General features: G+C 35.3%; 1 protein-coding gene across 1 annotated transcript; it reads right to left on the bottom strand.

Annotated features, from left to right (window-relative positions):
• Positions 1–410: 410 nt before the first annotated feature.
• CBR4 (carbonyl reductase 4) lies at positions 411–21,255 on the bottom strand. The gene is made up of 5 exons (XM_080831131.1): positions 20,881–21,255; positions 18,626–18,746; positions 17,786–17,922; positions 15,299–15,433; positions 411–1,936 (listed from the first exon to the last, which is right to left on the bottom strand). The coding sequence occupies exons 1-5, from the start codon at positions 21,020–21,022 to the stop codon at positions 1,758–1,760; spliced, it is 714 nt and encodes a 237-aa protein (XP_080687257.1). The 5' UTR covers positions 21,023–21,255; the 3' UTR covers positions 411–1,757.
• Positions 21,256–21,577: the final 322 nt, after the last annotated feature.

The following is a 21,577-nucleotide window of genomic DNA, read 5'->3' as shown; positions in this document are numbered from 1 at the left end:
GGCTTCTTCCTAATCACCAGTCAGATCACCCTCACTGATGATTTTAGAGATGAAGTATCTGGAGAAGGAAATTCTAACCTGAGGAGGATGTTATGAAGAAATGCAAGTAGCTAAAGGTGTACAGGTGAGGCAGCATTAGAAAAATGGCCCACTTTGTCTCCACAGAATCTCCTACCTTAAAAGCATCAGCTACAGCATTTGAAACCATCCTGACTGCTCCATTTCTTTTATGTGCCTAGAACCGTTAATGCTTGATAAATCCTATATATTACCATGCTTGCATTTAGTAAACAGTTTGAATAATAATACTCATTTTACTCACACTTAATAACTTCCTCACTCTTAAATAGACTTCTCTAAGTAAAGATTATTTTGAAGATAAATTTAAAATAATTTTTGAGTCAGGAAACTTGATGCAGAATTTAGATCTTTTATTACCTTTTACTTTATTTTTTATTTTTATTACCTTTACCACATTGCATTTATTTAATACAACCTCACACCTTTGCACTGACTTGCAATATAAAATTAAATCTGTTTAAATAAAATAATGTTCAGCTCTAATAACACTCTAAAAGATTACTTTTTAAAATGCAGTAAATATTTAAAACATATTTTGAAATGATAAATAATAAAAATCAACATGAATTCAGTGACATTATCCTCCACATTATTTAAAATATCATATTATTCCCCATAAAAGAGTTCGATACAAGAGTTCAATGCAAAATAAATACTGCCTGATATTTTACATTCAGTTTGTGTCTTTACTTCTACTCTCAGGCAGATATTTTCTCTTAAAAGTAATGCTTTAACTGTTCCTTATGAAGACATCTTATTCATTGTTACTGCATATTTATTTATCATTTTTTGATGATTCAGTAGTAATTAAGTATTACTGTAATTAATTATGTATTTCTGTAATTATTTCTGAAGTTTAAGGGTAAAAATCATATATATTCAATCATACAAAATACTCTTGATTTTTAAAATGTCATTATTTGTTATACTATTTTTAAGTAATTTGCTAAACTGAGTATTACACAAAAAAACTACTTCTATTTCCTAAGTTGGTAAGAACTCAGCTCATTCCTATATCAGATCTTAAAACCTTAAGGGTTAATCTTCATCATCTTCGAGAATTCCTAAAGAATCAGTCAACTATACCGCATCTGTACTTGTGAATTTGTATTTGTGAATTATTTTGTCCAGCCACTTCATCAGGAATAATGCACTCAAAGAAACCAGGCTCTAAATTCATGCCAAACTGATCATTTTTTTTCAACCTGTATAAAAACTGTTCTTCTAAAGTATATGGAAAAGGAATACAATGTGTAACTGGCAGGACTGCTAAAGTACTGACAACTAAATAATACCCTATAAATACTCCTATCTTAGCAATGGCCCAAACGTTAACTTCTAGAGAATTTTGACTGATACAATAAAATAATTCATGCCCAATTAGATTATATAATTTTTGTACTTTTGAGACCGAAAATATAAATTAGTGTCCATTTATATCACTTGCAAATGTCTATATACTAAAATTGCTAGAGCCTATAAGGTACATACCACTTAGAAAACACAAATGGTTAGATATTGCTCTTTTCAGATATATTCATATAAAGATGAAAATCAATACTTGTATCATCAATAGCTCTTATTAGCAAATGTCACCCGCACAGGTATGACTGTTAAGTCAATAGCCAAACTGTACCATTGATTATAATCACTATTATAACTGAATAATCTGTAAATCATATCATGAGTTGTAATCCCCCATCCACTACCAGAACATGCCCTGTAACATATGGTGATTCTAAAAGAAACACAACCGCATGTGCCACATCAATAGGTTCTCCAAACCTCCCAAGAGGGATACTTTTCTTTAAATGCTCTTCTTTCAAGTCTTTCGTCATATCTGTGTGAACAAATCCTAAAAGAGAAACGTTTATTTAGTTGAAAAGGGTAGGAACCAAGCCATCTGCTCAATTTTAAATAAAAATAAATTTGCTCCTGATAATTTGAGATTATTAACAAACTTGTTTAGGAAATACAGCGTTCTGCTAGCAATCAAGCAACCAAGTCTACATTTTTATTCAATTTAACTCAATTGAAAATTTACTGAACACCAAAACATGTGACTCCCAAATAACTGGCCCAACTCCTAGCACAATGTAAGTGGGTAGATACAAACATGAAAATCCATTCCTTGAGGAACCTGTAGTTTATGGAAGAAACACGCACCTGTATCCCTAAATATACTAAAAGGTCATCTGGTGAATACCCTTATACACAAAGTACCACAAAGAAGTAATTTTCACTTGATTGGGAGTAGAGGGGTAATAGGGTTAGAGGGAAAAAAGCGGTCACATAAACTGATTAGGCACTTCTGACAAAAATTAGTTTTGTTTGCTATAGCTAAGATAGCTGATGATCAGAAAGACCAGTATTTCCAATATTCATATAAGAAATAAATCTTATGGCATGATCCTATTGTGATGCCAAGTATATACTGAAAATTCAAACTTTAACATGGCATTGGTTTTCTAAAGTATATGGTTCTGTGGTATAAAGTACCACATAATATATTAGACAACCAATTCTAAATGATTCATATTATAGATATATGCCAGAACTATAAATTTATTAAGAAAATCTTGTGAGATTAGTCTGAGATGAACACATATTACCAATAAAATACTCAACTTAAAAAAATCAGTATACTGTACACAACTCATTTAAACTTTTAAAAAAGAGCAAATAATTAATCCTCATGAAATTAATAAAAAAGATTTTTTAATTTTAAGGTCATGAAAAATACATGGACTACAAGTCAGACATGTGAAGTGAAGTTCAATGTGCAACCTCAAGAAGTTTAAAAAAAAAAGTTTTCAGACTGGCTTGTGTTAAAATTAAATCATTTTAATTCAAACTGTAAATTAATCTAAATACACTGCCATTTAAAGTATCAGGATAAATGTGAACTAAACAATGTGCTAAGAATTAACATAAGGTCACTGGTTTATTATGTAATACTACGTTATTATTTAATTTTTCTTTGCCTTAGGTTTCACTTACAAATTTTTAAAGATTTGCTTAAAAGTCTAATGAGAAACAATCACAGATTTTCCTATCATGAAGCCTACAACAGTGACAGCTTTCTCATGGAAGAACTAGAAACAAGCTGAGTATCTTTCAAAAAGAAACTATTTAAAGAAATCATGGTACAGCCACACTGTAGATAATATGCATCTATTAAAAATGAATCTATGAAGGGCTTTTAAAGAGGAAAATAGTATTTGCCTATTAAAAAGGAGATTACAAATGCATTATAACCCCATTAAAAAAAAAGCAAAAAATATATATACTAGTGACTAAAACAATCACCAAATATTAACAGTGATTATCACTAAATACTAGATTACAAGTGATGATTTTTACTTTCTTCTCTGGATTTGTTTATACTTTCCAAATTGTCTACAATGTATGTATATTATTTTTGTATTAAAATAAAAAGTTATTGGAAAAGATGCACAGTACTAACTTCAGATTCTCTGAAAAGAGGACCTGGAATAAAAAAATAATGTTATACTATGTGGGTGTTTCATTGTGAGATTACATTGTGAAATACAACCTTATCTGCCATTAAATCTTACCACATTTTTTATTTTTTTTTTTAAGATTTTATTTATTTATTTGACAGAAATCACAAGTGGGCAGAGGCGGGCAGAGAGAGGGAGAGGCAGGCTCCCTGCTGAACAGAGAGCCCGATGCGGGGCTCGATCCCAGGACCTTGAGATCATGACCTGAGCTGAAGGCAGAGGCTTTAACCCACTGAGCCACCCAGGTGCCCCAAATCTTAACACATTTTTTAAAAAGTCCACCCCATTTACTTCAATCCCTTTCCTCTTTAAGAACAATGAGATAAAAAGAAAGAAAGAAAGAACAATGAGATGGCCAGAAGGAATGCAAGAATAAAGAGAAGTGGCTGACAGAGATAATACGAACACTGGACAACCAGAATTTCAAGTGAACAGTAAATGAAATCTCATATACAGTGAAGAGTCATAATAATCAATAGGCAATCCAATTACCTTAAAAAGCACTATCATGGGACTTCCTGATATCCAAAGTTTTACATCTTTGGACACACTTATTTCCAAAAACACCTCAGAGTGTGTTAGGAAAAAAAAAACCCTCATCTCACACATTCAAAAAGCTGAATGAATTAAAATTATGAATGCAACATTGAAAGATTACATTATCTTCTCAAGGAGTTCATGATATACCTATTTTATTCAAAGGTTGTTTTGTATTCTAGCAAAACTGTCATAAAATATTTCCCCACTAACTCTCAACACCCTCAGCAGAAAATCAATAATGTATTTTAATCTTAAATAAAAGAAAAACTTGGGGTGCCTGGGTGGCTCAGTCAGTTGAGCGTCTGACTTCATTTCAGTTCGCGTCATGATCTCGGAGTCATGGGGTCAAGCCCCGTATTAGGCTCCTCACTCAGCAGGGAGTCTCCTTGAGATTCTCTCTCTCCCTCTGCCCTTCCCCCAGCTCTTTCTCTCTCTCTCTCTCTCAAAAGTAAATAAATCTTTTTTTAAAAAAATTCATTAAAACTATAGTAAAAATGTTTTTGCAAGGAAGACCCTGTAATGATGAGTCAGCAAATTCCAGGCTCAACTTCTGGTGAGCTTTTTCTGGTTCTGGTGACTTTTTCTCAAAAGAAGCATTTTGTGATAAAAAGACCACTGGATTAGGACAAATTAAACTAGATTCTGGTTCCCTGCTCTGCTAATATTATCAAAGCTAGGACCCAAGCAAAGTCATGTAGTACCTAAAACTGTATGACTGTTTCTGCATCATAAAAAAGGTGAAGTACATTGAAAATGATGGATCCTTGAGATATCTTTTAGCTCTACAAAACTATGATTCAAGGATGAAAAGTATGCCTCATTAATGACAACTTTCCTTGAAGATTAGGAAAGCGAGCTCCCCTAAAAGAACCTCGGTTCCTACATTGGTAGCTGGGTGGATAATTAGAATAGCTCCAATTCAAGAAGCACTGATGCTAATCTAGGTTTTTATTCATTCTGAGCAGAAAGAAACAGATTTGGGTCAACGTCAAGTCCTTACATGTTTGTCCCTTTTGAGACAAAGAGTTAAGGCCACACAATCTTTGAGAGGCCATCTGAAGGCATTTCCACCTTGGAAAAAAAGGCAGATATAGAACAGAGCATTTAGTACAGAAAGGCAAACCTTGGACAGGAAGAGAGATCTAGACAGTGAGGTAAGTTTAAGAATAATTCCAGTGAGATGGAAAGAAGTCTTATGCCTCATATATACAGGCCATGACAATAGATTATATTCTTCCAAAAAACAATCAAATAAGCCAGATACATGAAATAGATAAAGGCTAATATATTGAAGTCTTTGATAAGGTCTTGTTCAACATTACAGCCTAGATTCAGCCCTACCAGAATCTGTGTCCACGTTAGGTCAAATTTGAGGAGGAGAGGTATCATCTGAATCCAACAATGATTGCAAGAAGTCCAGAAATGGAATCATGATGTTCAAACACCCACCTCACATGAATATTATCCCTCCACTGCTCAAGCCTGGAACATAAGGGTGTTATTACACAAGGGGAAGTCTGCCACAGATTCTCCCCAGGTCTATGAATGGATAGTTATAATGACAATCCTCATGTGACAGCTGCTAGCCAATCCTGAATGCTAGACAAAGACTAAAATAAAGTGGGCATCAGAGGCCAAGCTGAAAGGAAGGGATTAATTCACCAATACTGGCTTTTCCTCTTCGATTCTGATGTCTGATATGGAGACCAAGAATATCCAAAGATCCAAGAGCCTTTCTCTCATCATTATCGGCAGCTTTTTTTTTTTTTTAATTAACAGACTTATTTTTAGAGCAGTTTTAGGTTTACAGAAAAACTGAGCATAAAGTAGAGGGGGTTCCCATATATTTCCTTATCACATTAGCCCTATTTTCCCCAATTATTTATAGCTTGCCTTAGGGTGGTACATTTGATGGTCCAATATTGATACATTATTAAGTAAAGTCCATAGTTTACATTAGCATTCACCCCTAGGATGGCATATAGTTCAATGTTTTCACAAACATGTAACATAACATATCCACCATTACAGTATCATACAGAATAAATTTACTGCCCTAAAAATCTGCAGCTTTAAAAAAAAATGTAAATCTTTACCAAACTTATTAGAAATCAGATTAAAAAAATGTGAAGCTAATTTCGAATGACTCCAGGCTCAACCAAATTTCAATGTCATTTTATGCTATAGCTCATAAACCATGTGATCCTCACTTATAAATATACTGACAACCCAGGTCACTGCATATAAACAGCCTATTGGCTTCTCTATCATATATCATAGGACCTCAGCAGAGATATCAGCACTCCTTAAACATTTCACATACTCATTTTTGCGCTTGTACTGCTCTCCAGTTTGTGCTTTCTCCTTGGCCCGATAGGACTCTCTTCCATAACATTCTGTCACTTTATTTATAAAGTTCTGGAAATTTTATTCTCCTACTCACTTTACTATGTTTGTATTTACAATGCCTTTCAAGCTGGGTTATGAAAATATTAAACTACCAATAGGTGCCACTGTCCAACAAATGATGTTATTATTGATCACTTGGACAATTAGAGGTTTCCAGCTGGAAACAAAGTTATCACTCCTTAAGCCCACAAATAAATAACTGAAATGACACACCCTCCACTTAGAATAAGGATACTTCTACTTTAGTTCCACATACAGGACAACACCCTCAGTGTATCTTTTTTAAAAAGGTACAGATAGGAGCACCTGGGTGGCATAGTCAGTTAAGCTTTAGACTCTTGATTTTGGCTCAGGTCATGATCTCAGTGTTGTGAGATCAAGCCCTGTGTTGGGCTCCGTGCTGAGTGTGGAGTCTGCTTAAGATTCTCTCTCTCTCCCTTTCCTGCTGCCCCATCCCCAACTACCCCCTCTCAAAAAAAAAAATAAAAAATAAAAATAAATTAAAAGGTACAAATACACTCTTCCATATAAAAGCAAGTACACGGTTCTTGTCCGGTGAGAATTTATATTTGATAAATTCTAAAGAAAATGTATTTCTTTTATCCATTTTTTTTGGTTAGTTATATAAATAAATAGCATCTCATTTCCATATTAATTGATCACTATGTTAGTTTTGAAAGCTTTTATATACAAATCAGACCATATATTTAAATAAGATACCAGAATTTTAGCCTATCACCTATCACCAGTATTAATAATCGTAGGATATATATACTATTTGATACATCTATTGGCTCAGGTTTTGATTCTCTGGTATATAGAAAGAATTAAAATAACCCCAGACACTTTTTTTTTTTTTTTTAAAGGAGAACAAACAAGGCTGTTGCCAAAAACTAGACCAAAATTTTAACCAGACCAAATTCAGGTATCCTAATACTATGTTAGCAGAAGTGTACAGGGAAACAGTGTGAAAAATCAATTCCATACCAAACAGCACATAAGAGGACCTAGAATAATACCTGTTTTGGGTAGCTGCCAAGCTTACGCAAACATCTGTCAACAAGATTTTCTCCAAGTAGTAAACACAAAAGCTCTTCAACTTAAGAAAGGGAGGGCTGGACATTAAAGGTACCCTACAGAAATAAATGCAATGCTATACTATTTGTCAGATTTTAAAATGCATATACCCTTTGAGTCTTGGCAGTTTTGTTCCCAGAATTACACTCATTATACTCATACACATATAAATTACATACAAGTATTGTCACTGCATTATTAATTGTAATGACAAAAGATCAGAAGCAATCTAACTGCCCATCAAAAGGCAACAGGTTAAATCCATTATGATACACCCATAAGACAGACATTACTGTCTTTTAATTCAGCCATTAAGCCATTAAGCGGTCACATAAGACCGCATATTTTATTATTTGGTTTACATTAACTGTCCCAGAATAGGGAAATCTACAGAGATACAAAGTAGGTTAGTGGTTGCCAGAAGCTGGGGAGATTGGAGGCAAATGAGGAGTGAATGCTAAAGGCTATAGGTTTTTCTGGGGATGATGAAAATGTTCTAAAATGTATTCTAAAATTCTGAAAAACTATACTAAAACCAATGAATTATACAATTTAAATGAGTGAATTGTATGATATGTGAAGTATTGCCATAAAGCTGTTATTTTAAAAAGTAAAGCAGTTCTATATGGAATATTATGGAATCAATTCCAAGATATATTGCATTATGAATAAAGATACAGAATACTGGACAGTATGATATAATTTGTTTTCTTTTTACATATATATTTATATATTCGTGTAAATAAATACAGACATATACCTATATATTATATGTATACACACACACACACATATATTTTATTGGCTTATATATGAAATACCAAAGACACTAGTTAATAGGAATTGCTTTTGAAGAAGGAAACCAGATGATTAGGGGAAAGAAGACTCACTTTTTAATCTATGCCTTTTTGTACTACTGAATTTTGTACCATGTTTGTATTATCTATTGAGAACACATTTTTTAAAAGTAATATATCCATTATAGTTTCAATTTTTTTAATGTTATTTTATTTTTTATTTTTATTTATTTATTCGAGTGAGTGAGAGAGTGAGAGAGAGAAGGAGCAGGGTAGGGGCTGAGGGAGAGAGAAAAGCAGACTGTTTGCTAAGCAGAGAGCCTGATAGAGGCTCAATCCCAGGACCCTGGGCTCAGACCCAACCTGAAGGCAGATGCTTAACCAACTGAGCCACCCAGGCGCCCCTATAGTTTCAACTTATCAAATATTCTGTTGCTCATATTCAATATTTTCTAATCAGATTTATCCAGAAAATGTTCAATATTAGAAAATATTCAATATTTTCTAATCAGTTAGATTTATTTTATATTTGAATACCAAAGCTTAGTAACTAACTGATCTTTAAAAAGTCAATAACATTAGGTAGTGAATAAGGGCCTAATTTATTATTTTCCCTGTTTCTTGATTTTCCTGTTTTGATTTGCTTCTTAACTGTTTTCCTTAACTGGAAACTCCATTTGAAGGTAACCAGGAAAACCGACATAAGAAGAAACGTATTTGTTAATTCTGAGGCTTGTCAGTTCTATTAGAAGATCGGGTGATGAATCTGTTTGAAATTACTATCTAAAATAAATAAATAATCCACACAATCAATTTAATTCTTCTATTTCGACCTGCACTTTGCCTCTAATCAATAAAGCATATTCACACTATGAATCCTGCTAAATATATATGGCAATAATAAAGGTCACCCTATGAAACGGTCACATTTTTAGTGACAGGTATTTTCCTGTACTACAAATTATACTGGAAAGTCAGATCTTTCAGAAAGGTTATACAAACACACTTCCACAACACTTCTAAAACTTCTCTTTGTATACAAATTGGATTCCCCACTATTTAGCCTGTTGCCTTGACAACTGATTCACTCTGACAAAATTAGGCATTCCTTCTTCAGTGTTTCCATAGCATCATATATGTTCCTCTACTTTACATCCATTCAGCTTTTTAATTATTTGTTTATATGTCTGTCTTTCTCACAGTACTTAGCTCCTCGTAGCAGAAATACCTTATTCATTTTTTATAATTTTGGAACCCTCGCATATAGAAGAAACTCCAGAAAGTTTACTGAGTTATTATGAGTTAGAAACACGTGCATCATCCTTAAATCATCCAGCTTTTAAATCATCATGAACTAGAATTAACTCTTCATCACCCACACTATGGCAATCCCTTAACAGAGTACACCAAATACATGTGGGCCCCAAATCACAAATAATCTATTCCATATATGGCTAAACTAGGCTAACACTAAAATCAATCAGGTTGCATAAGCATACACAAACAGAAAGCAGTGTCAAAATGACAGTACAAGTTTTGGATTATTTTTTCTTTCTTTTTTTTTTTTTTCCTAAAATGGTTGTATCTAAACCAGAGTCATTTATCAAATGTTCATGGATTTGGAATGCTTGAATTTAGCTAGTCTCTGTGACTGAACAATGAACTGAGCTGAAGGCACATAACAAAGCACAAAGGTTATCAGGACAATTTGACATTTCCCTAAACCCTGCTAGTTTAGCATCACTGCCAAATAAGACACCAATCCCAGGGGTTCCTGGGTGGCTCAGATGATTAAGCATCTGCCTGCAGCTCAGGTCATGATCCCAAGGTCCTGTGATCCAGTCCGGCATCAGGCTCCTTGCTCAGGGGAGAATCTCCTCTCCTTGTCCATCTGCCTCTCCCCCTGCTTGTCCTCTCTCTTGCACTCTCTTTCAAATAAATAAATAAGCAAACAAACAAACCAATCCAGCACACAAGCTAGAACCATTAGTGACCCGAAATGGAAAGGTGTCAAAGGTCTACATCAGCCTACTCTCTTACAACCAACCAATCAACCAAAAGGTTTTTTCTGTATAGATAAGCAATTCTTCAATACCTACAGTAAACTAGCACAAACATTCCATGGCAAACTGGCAGAGGTATATGAAAACAATCATTTCATTCAAAAGTTGAGTTAATACATAACCCAAATTTTTATCACACCAAAGAGTGATAGTATAGATTTGAGTTTTAGCATCTTTTTATCACCCTCTTAACTAATCCAGGTAATTTGTGTATATGTTTTGGGTTTTTTAAAATATCCATTTGGTCCAAGGACAGTTTATTCCTTTTATAATGGCATGGTCTAATGTCTTCGGTAAGTTAAACTTTTGTTTATACTACCTGCATTCTGCTGAACTGATGAATCACAAAGATATGGGACTTGATCTCAGGACCCTGGGATCATGATCTGAGCAGAAGGCAGATGTTTAACCAACTGAGCCACACAGGCACCCAGAAATGAAAAATTTCCTTTGACTTTAGCAAGCTACACTATAATTCCAATCATTGTTTTAGTATTTTCCAATTACCTGTAACTGACAGACCAAGTTAACTGGCTTTGCATCCCATTTAATCCACCGGTATTTTCAAGCCATGAGGAATGTCCAAAGTAAGCACAATAAAAGCCACAGGTACACAATAATGTTCTACTTGTCTTTTTTTTTTTTTAAGATTTTATTTATTCGTTTGACAGACATAGTTCACAAGTAGGCAGAGAGGCAGGCAGAGAGAGAGGGAAGCAGGCTCCCGCTGAGCAGAGAGCCCAATGCGGGGCTCGATCCCAGGACCCTGGGACCATGACCTGAGCCAAAGGCAGAGGCCCAACCCACTGAGCCACCCAGGCGCCCCTCTACTTGTCTTCTTGAGAAGTCTCTAATTTCCGTGTTCTTAGCCCAAATCAAACTTGCATTGTATTATGAGTGAATTGCATCTCTGCTGGCTTGGTTCTTCCTACATAATTAACAAGACGACAAGTGTTCCTCATAGATTTCCTCTAGGAGACTAGCTCTACTATAAGTTTCCCACTGTGACTTCTATTTTGAAAATTATTAAACAGCCACATCTATTAAACAGTCATCTTCATTCTTAGCCACTCCAACATATGTCTGGTTTTAGAAACCTTTGTTTCTCTAAGCAGTGCCTTGGTCATATGTAATAGTACTTTTTGATGCCAGAGTATTCAGTCTCATCTCTGTTATGTCCTACTACTTTGTTCCTCCCATGCCATCGACAATGAGCCTCAGAGCCCCTATCAATTTGTTAGAGAGACAACTACAGATAAAATCACTGTTAAAATCTTGCTACTTCATAGACTGATTTCTAAAACGGTGTTTCTTCCTCCTGAGTCTGTGTAAATATCTTCTTATCCTTCAAATTTTTCTGTGTTGAAATTCTAACATGAATTCTGGATAGCTCTCTAGGGTACAATGAGGTCCAGTGAAAGACATTACTTTGAAAACAAACACTATGTGACCCCTGGAAATTCTTTTTCTAAATACTAACTTCCTGGAAAAATCAGTATGTCAGTTATTGTACATGACTGTTTGGTGAAATGTGCAAATGACATCACATATGTAGCCCTGTTTGATAATTTCCTCTGGTCTATTCTGTTATTAAAAGCATACTGTATTATAGACCTATTCAAATATTTTAAATATAAAGAAGTATTATTTCTGTAAGATAAACTGAAGAAATATATTTAGGTAATATACACATTAATACTTGGAAAGCTCTGCTTTGACACTGACAAAGTCTAAATTAATTAGCAAATTTATCCCAGTGAGCAATAAATCAGTGGAACATTCCAAGAAGAGAAAAGGACACTTAAAATGGAAATAGTTCTCCAAAGTATACAATTTGGAGTTCAACTAGTGGATACATTACCAATGCCCACCGCCCCAACTTGAAATTCTCACATTCAACCCTTAAGAGTTCTTAATTTATAACTAATTTTTAAATGAGAAGTTTCTCTTGTGGTTTCAGTTTGAGAGTAATCATTTACCAGAAAATGCAATGTGGGGACCGGGGACCCCTGGGTGGCTTAGTTGGTTAACTTGATTTTGGCACAGGTCATGATCTCAGGGTCATGAGATCAAGCCCCACATCAGGCTCCACATTGGGCATGAAGCCTGCTTAAGATCTCTCTCTCCCTCACTCCCCCTCTCTATAAAATTAAAAAAAAAAAAAAAAAAAAGCAATGTGGTTTACACAAACAAAACAGCCTTGGCCTCCTCCTTGAAGGTAGTGCAGAGACTGGCAATATAGGCAGGTGTAGCCCCTTAAGTCCTGTCAAGACATAGTCATGCCATCACACATTTCACTACTCAAGAATTTAGTAACCATGAAGATTCCATGTTCATGTTCTGATACTCAGATGTACCTGATGATGCTGATGTACTTACAAACACAGGAATAATCTCTGCTATTATTGTACAAAGCCACAGTGTACATAAATTATATTTAAAAAGAAAAAAGTAAAACTGTCACTATTTCCAAATGACATACCCCCCCACACACACCACCCTAAAAAGTCCACCAAAACCCTACTAGAATAAACGAATTCAGTAAAGTTGCAGGATACAAAAGCAATACAGAAATCTGTTGCATTTCTATACACTAATAATGAACTAGAAGAAAAGAGAAATTTAAAAAAACAATCCCAGAAGTTCCTGGGTGGCTCAGTTGTTAAGCATCTGCTTTTGGTTCAGGTCATGGTCCCAGGATGCTGGGATCAAGCCCCATACGGGGATCCCTGATCAGTGGGAAGCTTGCTTCTCCCTCTCTCATTCCCCCTGCTTATCTTCCCTCTCTCACTGCCTCTCTCTGTTAAATAAACAAAATCTTTTTTTTTAAATCCCATTTAAACTTACACCAAAAAGGATAAAATCCTAAGGAATAAACTTCACCAAGGAGATGAAAGACACATACTCGGAACCCTGTAAGACACTGAAGATGACACAAAAAATGGAAAGATACTCTATGCTTGTGGATTAGAAGAACTGTTAAAATATCTATACTACCTCAGTAATCCCTATCAAAATATTAATAGTAATTTTTCATAGAACTAGAATAAAGAATCCTAAAATTTATATGGACTCACAAAAGACCCCAAATAGCCAAAACAATCTATTTATTTATTTATTTATTATTTAAGTAATCTCTGCACCCAGTGTGGAGCCTGAACTCATGACCCCATGATCAAGAGTCACATACTCTATCAACTGAGCCAGCCAGGCACCCCTAGCCAAGAAAATCTTGAAGAAGAAGAACAAAGCTGGAGGCATCACAATCCCAGATTTCACATTATAAAGCTACAGTAATCAAAGCAGTATGGTACTGGCACAAAAATAGACACATATATCAATGGAACAGCAGAAATAAACCCACTCTTACATGGTCCATTAATCTATGACAAAGGTGACAAGAATATACAATGAAGAAAAGACAGTCTCTTCAATAAATGGTGTTAAAAAAAAAAGAACAGCAAAAGAATGAAACTGGCCCATTTTCTTACATCGTACATAAAAATAAACTAAAAATAGATTAAAGATGTACATGTGATATCTGAAACCATAAAACTCCTAAAAGAAAACATAGGCAGTAATATCCTGGACATTAGTCTTAGAAATATTTTTCTGGATCTATTTCCTCAGGCAAGGAAAACAAGAGCAAAAATAAACTATTAGGATTACATCAAACTAAAAAGCTTTTTCCCGGGGGGCGGGGGGGGGGGGATCAACAAAACCAAAGGCAATCTATTGAATGGGAGAAGATATTTACAAATGATATATCCAATAAGGAGTTCATACCCAAAGTATACAAGAACGTATACAACTCAACACCAAAAAAACCAAATAATCCCATTAAAAAATGGGCAGAAGATCTGAATCACCATTTTTCCAAAGAAGACATAGAGATGGCCAACAGACACATAAAAAGATACTCAACATCAATAATCATCAAGGAAGTGCAAATTAAAACAACAATGAGATAGCCCCTTAAACCTGTCAGAAGGACTAGTATCAAAAAGACAAAATATAAACAAGTGTTGGCAAGAATGTGAAGAAAAGGAAACCCTTGGGAATCACTGGTGGGAACACAAACTGGCACAGCCACTACAGAAAACAGTACAGAGGATCCTCCACAAATTAAAAATAGAAATATCATACAACCCAGTAATTCTACTTCTAGGTATCTACAGAGAGAAAAATACTAATTCATTACATTTATGCCCTCCCATGTTTAATACAGTATTATTTATAATAGCCAAGAAATGGAAACAACCTAAATGAACATCCATGATACACGAATGGATAAAGAGATGTGATATATACACACAATGGAATATTACTCAACCATAAAAGAGAATGAAATCTTGCCATTGACAACAACATGGATGGACCTAGAGGGTATTATGCTAAGTGAGTAAGAGGGAGAAAAAGACAAATAACATGATAAGACTTATATGTGGAATCTTAAAAACAAAACAAACCAAAAAAAAACAGAAACAGACTCATAAATACAGAGAACTGATGGCTGCCAGAGGGGAGACGGTTGGAGGGACAAGCAAAATAGGTGAAAAGGATTAAAACATACAAGCTTCTGATTATAAAATAAATAAGTCACAGGGACGGAAAGTACAGCACAGGGGACATAGTCAGTAATATTGTAATAACTTTGTATAGTGACAAATGGTAGTTACATCTCTCATGGTAAACATTTCATAATATATGTAATTTTTGGAATCACTATATTATATACCTGAAACAACATAATATTGTATGTCAACTATACTCCAATTTTTAAAAAAAGAAAAAAGTTTTCACTGACCTGGTGCAACTACATTCACTCTAATTTTCTTTCTTGCTACTTCTTTAGCAAGAGCGCGTGAAAATCCAACTAGTCCTCCTTTACCTGCACTGTACACAGACTGGCCAGAATTGCCTTTTAAACCAACAATACTTCCTGGAAAAAAATAAAACAAAAGCAAATTCAAACCAATTAATGGATTATTTCAATATTTAGATAATTTAGAGTAAACAAAAAAGGTACAAACCAGTTTACCTTGTCCTTTGAGAAAATCAGGAATTCTAACTACTGTCATTTGAGTAGTAAGATTTAAGGTCTAAGTCTTCTCTAGATACAAACAGAAAACAGGTTCAGAAAAAAAGCTTATGTAAAACCTCAAATGTCAGGAAGGGGGCTTGAGAACTGATCCATCAAGTGAAAGAAACCCACTCTCATCTGTGAGTAGGTCAGACATGGTGAAGTCCTATAGTATTTACAAAAGCTTCCAGTAGGAAGAGGTTAGAACCACAAAAAATCAGATAAAGGCTGATTAATTTTATGGTTCTACAACACAAAGATAAGGAGGTATTCATTTCCACCTAAAAAATAATTCATCTGAACATAAAGCTCACTAAATCTGAACTACCATCAATCTAAAATAACAAAGGTTCAATTATAAACTTTTGTAAAACTGCAATTTAGTTACCTTCAATGATGTATCGTAACTTGTATTGACTACTAAAGATTCTTGGGTGGTCTCATTTATATGAATATGAAATAATTTATAATTCAACTATCAACTGAATGCAAATATTTATTCTTGCAAAACAGAAATGGGGAAGTGATTTTCTGCACCAATGACCTGTACTTATGATATAAAAATTAATCAAGAACTTCACAAAACCTTTGAAAAAGTAATTTTATTTTAGGCAAAAAAAACAAAAACAAAAACAAAAAAAAACAACCCCAAACACTTTTATATATATTATAATCAACAAGCTCAAAATTAAAATATCTGCCTTATATATTCAATGCCAGGGAATGACAAAGGAAGAGAACTATGAAGCACAGAGAGAGAGAGAAACAGCAGACAGAGAAAACACAGATAGACAGAAAAAGGGGTATCCAGGAGAAAGAGAAATCCAGAGACACAAAAAAAGGAAGAAAAATATAGGCATGGGAGAAAGGCCAAATAGGAAGCTTTGGTTTATATCACGCGCTATTGTCCATCTAGTCAATAACTGTTAAACTTCTGAACTAATCAATGAACTTACTAGCAGTTTAAAGTAGTCCTTTCTGTAAAAAGATTCTGATTTTTTATTATTTTTATTTACTTTTAGCACAATTCTAAAAGTTCTGCAAGTACACAAAGGACTGATGTAGGTTTTTTAAATGTATCTAAAAAGGGATATTTTAGAGTTAAATACGCCTACATCAGGTGGTGTATAGAGGCCAGTACACCAGCTTCTGAGAACCCAAAATCATTACCTGGCTGTGTTAGGAGGCAAAGGTCGACTCATCTTTTACTTTTTAATCATTTACTGATCTTTTTCAAGAAAATTCATTCCTTACATTTTTAAGGGTAAATGTCAAAAATGTTCTAATTTCATTAGCACAGTATTCTTTTCTCATTTTCAAAAGAGAAAAACCGTACATTTTGGCTTAGAAAGCCATTTCCTATATTAAAAATAGGGTCATTTACTTTAACAGAGCAGGATTCCCCTTATGCGGCTTTTTAAGATATTACCACTTAAAATTAAAAGGCAGATGATATGCCTTTTCAAATTACCAAAATGAAATAGAACTGTAAGTCATTTTGTATTTTAAGGTCTACAAGCACATACTACATGCTCTACCTGCCCCATGGGTCAGATGAACTGAAGATTAAGTGTTACTTACATTCATTCTAAAAAACTGAAAAGCTTATTCCGTTAAGAAAACTTCCTCCTAAACCTCTGTACTTGATTTATTAGTGACACATGCAACTGCTGTAGAGATCATTTTTTTAGTCCCCACTACCCAAAATTTTTCAATTCTTTACCCATATTTTAAAAATCAGGTTTTACATGAAAACCACTTTCTCTTAAAAAGTCAAATGGCTGGCAAAACTGAGACCAGATCTGTGTGTAGGAATAATCAACTGGATCTAAACAGTGGCTGCCACTTGACATGGCTTCTGGACAACGAAGCCGGGCATCCTTTGTCATAGATCATATTTTTTGAATACCTGGTGGTGTCATTCAATTCACATCTGCTTCAGCACTATAAGAATGAATTTGTGGTTCCTAATTTACCCACTAATTGGTTAATCAAGTCCTTCTTTCCATAAATAGTAAAAAGACCCATTTCATCCAAGTTTCACACATGAATAAACTCCAATTAAATTTAATTAAATTTAATTGAATTAAATTTAATTGAATAAATTAAATTTGAATAAAAATTGAATAAAATCCAATTAAATTTAATTTAATCAATTAAATATTTTTATGGTACTATGAGATAAGTATAATTTCACAGGTTAAGACTCACCTACATTAACAATAGACCCTCTCTGCTGTTGAATCATAGTCTTCAAGGCAACTTTACAAGTCAGCATGGAACCCAAAAGGTTAGTATGAAGCTGAGATATCATATCTTCAGTTTTTGTTCTTACTAAAAGGCTATCCCTACAAAAAACAAATAAATAAAATTTAAAAAACAGGAGCATATAAATTAAAAATGGGATAAAACCAATTTAAAAAGTCAAAAAATGTGTAACATTTTAACTGAAAGTAGAGTATTAGGAATATATGTAAGCTAGAATACCTACAGAGTCCCATTTTAATCTGTATTTGAAGGGAATTAACAACTGATAAATGAGAAATGATAGACCTAGAAGTACGGTTCAGAAGCAAATATTCCTAACTACTAAAAGTAATGCCATATAACCAAAATAGCTTGAATGAACTAAGCAACTGCCATTATAGTAAGCTCTGTTTAGCAAAAAAATATACTATTCTAAATATTATCCTAAATTCACCTCTAAAAAGAAAATACCTACTCTAATACCATTAAGTTCATGAACTTATACAATGGTGACAGAAGTCAGAATAGTGGTTACCTGTAACATAGTATTAGCTGGGAAGAAACTGAAGGGAGCCTTCTAGAGTGCTGGAAAAGCTCTATAGTTCAATATGGGTGTGACTGCAATGTTAAAATTGATCAAAATATACCCTTATTGGTATCTCAACATAAAAGAAAAGAATGTATAAAAAATACATATTTTCTTCCAGTTAGAAGTAAAGCAAGTTAATATATTTACAGATACCAATCAAAGACATACTAGGGAAAAAAAACCATACAGGAAATGTACTTAAATTTGGGACCAACCTGTTAATTCCAGCTGCGTTTACCAAGAAATTAACTCGACCTAAATTTTTTTCCATCTCTTCAAATGTATTTTGAACATCACGTTCTTTGGCAACATCACAGCTAAACGCTAAATGATCTCCTATAGAACAAAATTAAATTAGCATTACTTATAAATTATAATTTCAATTTTAAAATTATTCAATACACATTTGTTATATTGTTGTTGAACATCTACTATGACCTAAGCCTGTGATTATTAGAATCTAGAGATAAAAGATGATTATGTCATGGATTCCTCCTCTCAAGGAGTTCAGTCCAATAAAACTGGGATGGGGGTGGATGGGGAAGAAGGAGAAGTAAAGATGGGGAACTAGGAGAAGTAAAGAATTAAATCCTAAAAATTTTTTTTAATCAGGAAAAAAATGGGAGGAGGGCCTTTTTGTATTCACAAGGCTTTGTAAAATTCATATAATATTTCTGGCTGTGATGGCGACCCCATACTACCCAATTCAACAGTGTTTCAGTTTTTGTATTTCTTTTTTGAAATTTATGTCTAATTCCATTACGTTTTTGTTAAATGGGTTCCCTGGTCCTGAGAATAAAACCTAGGGGTCTTCCACTTTTTTTTTTTTAACTATGGCACATATATTACAGTAACTATTATTCAAGTCTGACCACTACAAAGCAGGAAGCTAAAAAAAAAAGTCAAAACTAAAAAACACATACAAACTTTTTACCAAAAACAACTGTTACTTCCCCTTTTTTAAATTCCCACTTTTTGAAGATATTTAAATACCAAAAGAATACATGTCCAAGAAAGCATTTTCCATTCAATAATACATAATTGTAATACTCTAAAATGGAGTTTTTAAAAAACTAAACAATTGCTTATTTTCTGGCTGACCTCGCCTAGTAGTAGTTAACGCTAAAATTACACCCTCAGGTCTGTGGAAGCAGTAAGCTTTCTGGGAAGTCACACCTTGTAGGTGAAAACCAATCACTTATGGAACACAAATTCAAAGAAGGAAAATGCCCAAATGCATCCTCTGTAACCCACTGTTGGCTCTCATCCCAAAACTTGTTGGGTTCACAATAACCCTTGGCAGCTCAACCAACAGTTTTAATCTATTCCAGCAAACACTAATGGCTTGGGATGACACCATCAGGAAAATCACTTTCTCACTCCTTTGTGACACAGTAAATACGAGTAGCAAGAAGCATTCACTGAAATTCTCCCTGTTCTAAACTTGTGGGGTTTTCCCCCTCTCTAAAAAGAATCTAATATTTTCCGAACCCAAGTGCACAATTAGAGTAAACCAATAGTAACGTTAAAGGATACAGCCTCCAGATTCATCCCCAGGCCTCTTCCCAATGCCTCCCAGATAAAGAACGAAGTGCATTCGTTCCTCCTACTAACTAAACTGCAGCATCCTGGCATCTTTCGTTCATCCTAATTCTCCCTACCATCAAGAGGCTTATAGTTGCAAAATAATGCAGAACAATTACTAATCCATTATGAATAAACAAAAAATTGGATTTTAAATGGAATAAAAAGGAATCTGAATCAATTTTCCATTTGTAAAAGCCACCAAAACAATGTAATAACCTATTAAGTGGCTATGGATGTAGGAGAGCCAAAACAAGTGTATCTCAAAACCGGCTAGTACTCAAGAGTTTGTCTATAAAACACAGCCCGCAGCCTAAAAGAAAAACAAAACAAAACAAAACCGAACAAAACAAAACCACAGTCCGCAGCAAGACTACAGCGCCACGAAGACTACAGCGAGGCTTTCAGGCTTGACATGCCTACCCTTCCTGCCTCAACTCCTTTCTGCCCAGCCCAGTCTCCCGGCGGCCCCCGGGACTTCGTGGCACGAGGGTACCCTTTACCCTGCATAAAAAATTAACTGTTGTGTGTCTCCCTCCTTCCAGACACCAAAACAAAACAACGCAGCACGGTTAGCCCTAGCCTCAGGGGGGGTGGGTGCTTAATTAGTAGGGCCTCACAGGACCGCTAAGTCTCAAAGAAAACCCCAAGTGTTCAGCCCCTGGCGACAGGCGGTGTGGGAAGAGACACTGCGGGAAAACTGGTGTTGAGGGTTCTCTGCCCAAACAGGTGTCCACACTCAAGACGGCGTGCTCCTGGACATGGGCAGCTAAACTGCTAATCCGCAGAGCCGTTAAACGCCAGACCCTCTCGTTTTACAAACGAGGGAACTTTACGCCCTCGGACTGCAGCCACACAACCTGGGCAACTCCATTTCGGTACCTACCGCCGAGCTCACCGGCGGCGGCTTTGGCCACTTCCAGATTTCTGGCGATGATGGCCAGTCGGTAGCCCTTTGGGGCCAGTAACTGGGCCACTGCCCTCCCAATGCCTCTAGAGCCTCCAAAGACAGCACAAACTTTGTCCATCTTGGCCCACGGAGTCGCAAACTCGGAGGAAAAGAGGGCTAGGAGTGACGGCCCCCTTCCAGATTCTCCCTGGCTTTTAAACCACAGATGCTTCTTAAAAAAGCCAAACTGCCGTCAAAGGAAAAAAAAAAAAAACGGAAACACCGCTTTCCACCTCCAGCCGCTGGACTTCGGCAACACAGTAGGAGGGGAAAGAGGCGCGAAGAGTACGCCGCATACGCATCGACGTCAGCGCTCACAGGCTACGAAGCCCGGAGCCCTATGGGAGACGCAAGCGTGGAAGAGCACAACGGGGCTGAAACAGGCCTGGAAGGGCTGCGCTGCATGCTGGGACTTGTAGTCTTCACGAAGGAGCGGAAGAGGCATGGGCTCACTGCTCAGTGGGAAATGTACTCAAGGCAATGAAGTGGAGTCCGGGTGACCTTCATACCCGTTGGGACATGACAGTCAGAATTAGAGTTCAGATGAACTACCATTCCAGTTTGCCTGGAACTAATGGGGTTAAAACGCTGGACTTAACGTTTTAAAATCATAACAGTCCCATCAACCCAGATA

Source organism: Martes martes (genome assembly GCF_963455335.1).
Source record: "Martes martes genome assembly, chromosome: 2".
NCBI lineage: Eukaryota > Metazoa > Chordata > Mammalia > Carnivora > Mustelidae > Martes > Martes martes.
This window is presented reverse-complemented; position numbering and strand designations above follow the sequence as displayed.

What these genes read in the sequence shown, in the direction of transcription:
- CBR4 (XM_080831131.1), bottom strand. Translation starts at nt 21,022, where the DNA reads ATGGACAAAGTTTGTGCTGTCTTTGGAGGCTCTAGAGGCATTGGGAGG. An exon ending in CGCCGCCGGTGAGCTCGGCG is followed by an intron (nt 18,747 to 20,880) that starts GTAGGTACCGAA and finishes TTTGTTCTATAG; the next exon opens with GAGATCATTTAGCGTTTAGC. An exon ending in AGGGTCTATTGTTAATGTAG is followed by an intron (nt 15,434 to 17,785) that starts GTGAGTCTTAAC and finishes ATTTTTTTCCAG; the next exon opens with GAAGTATTGTTGGTTTAAAA.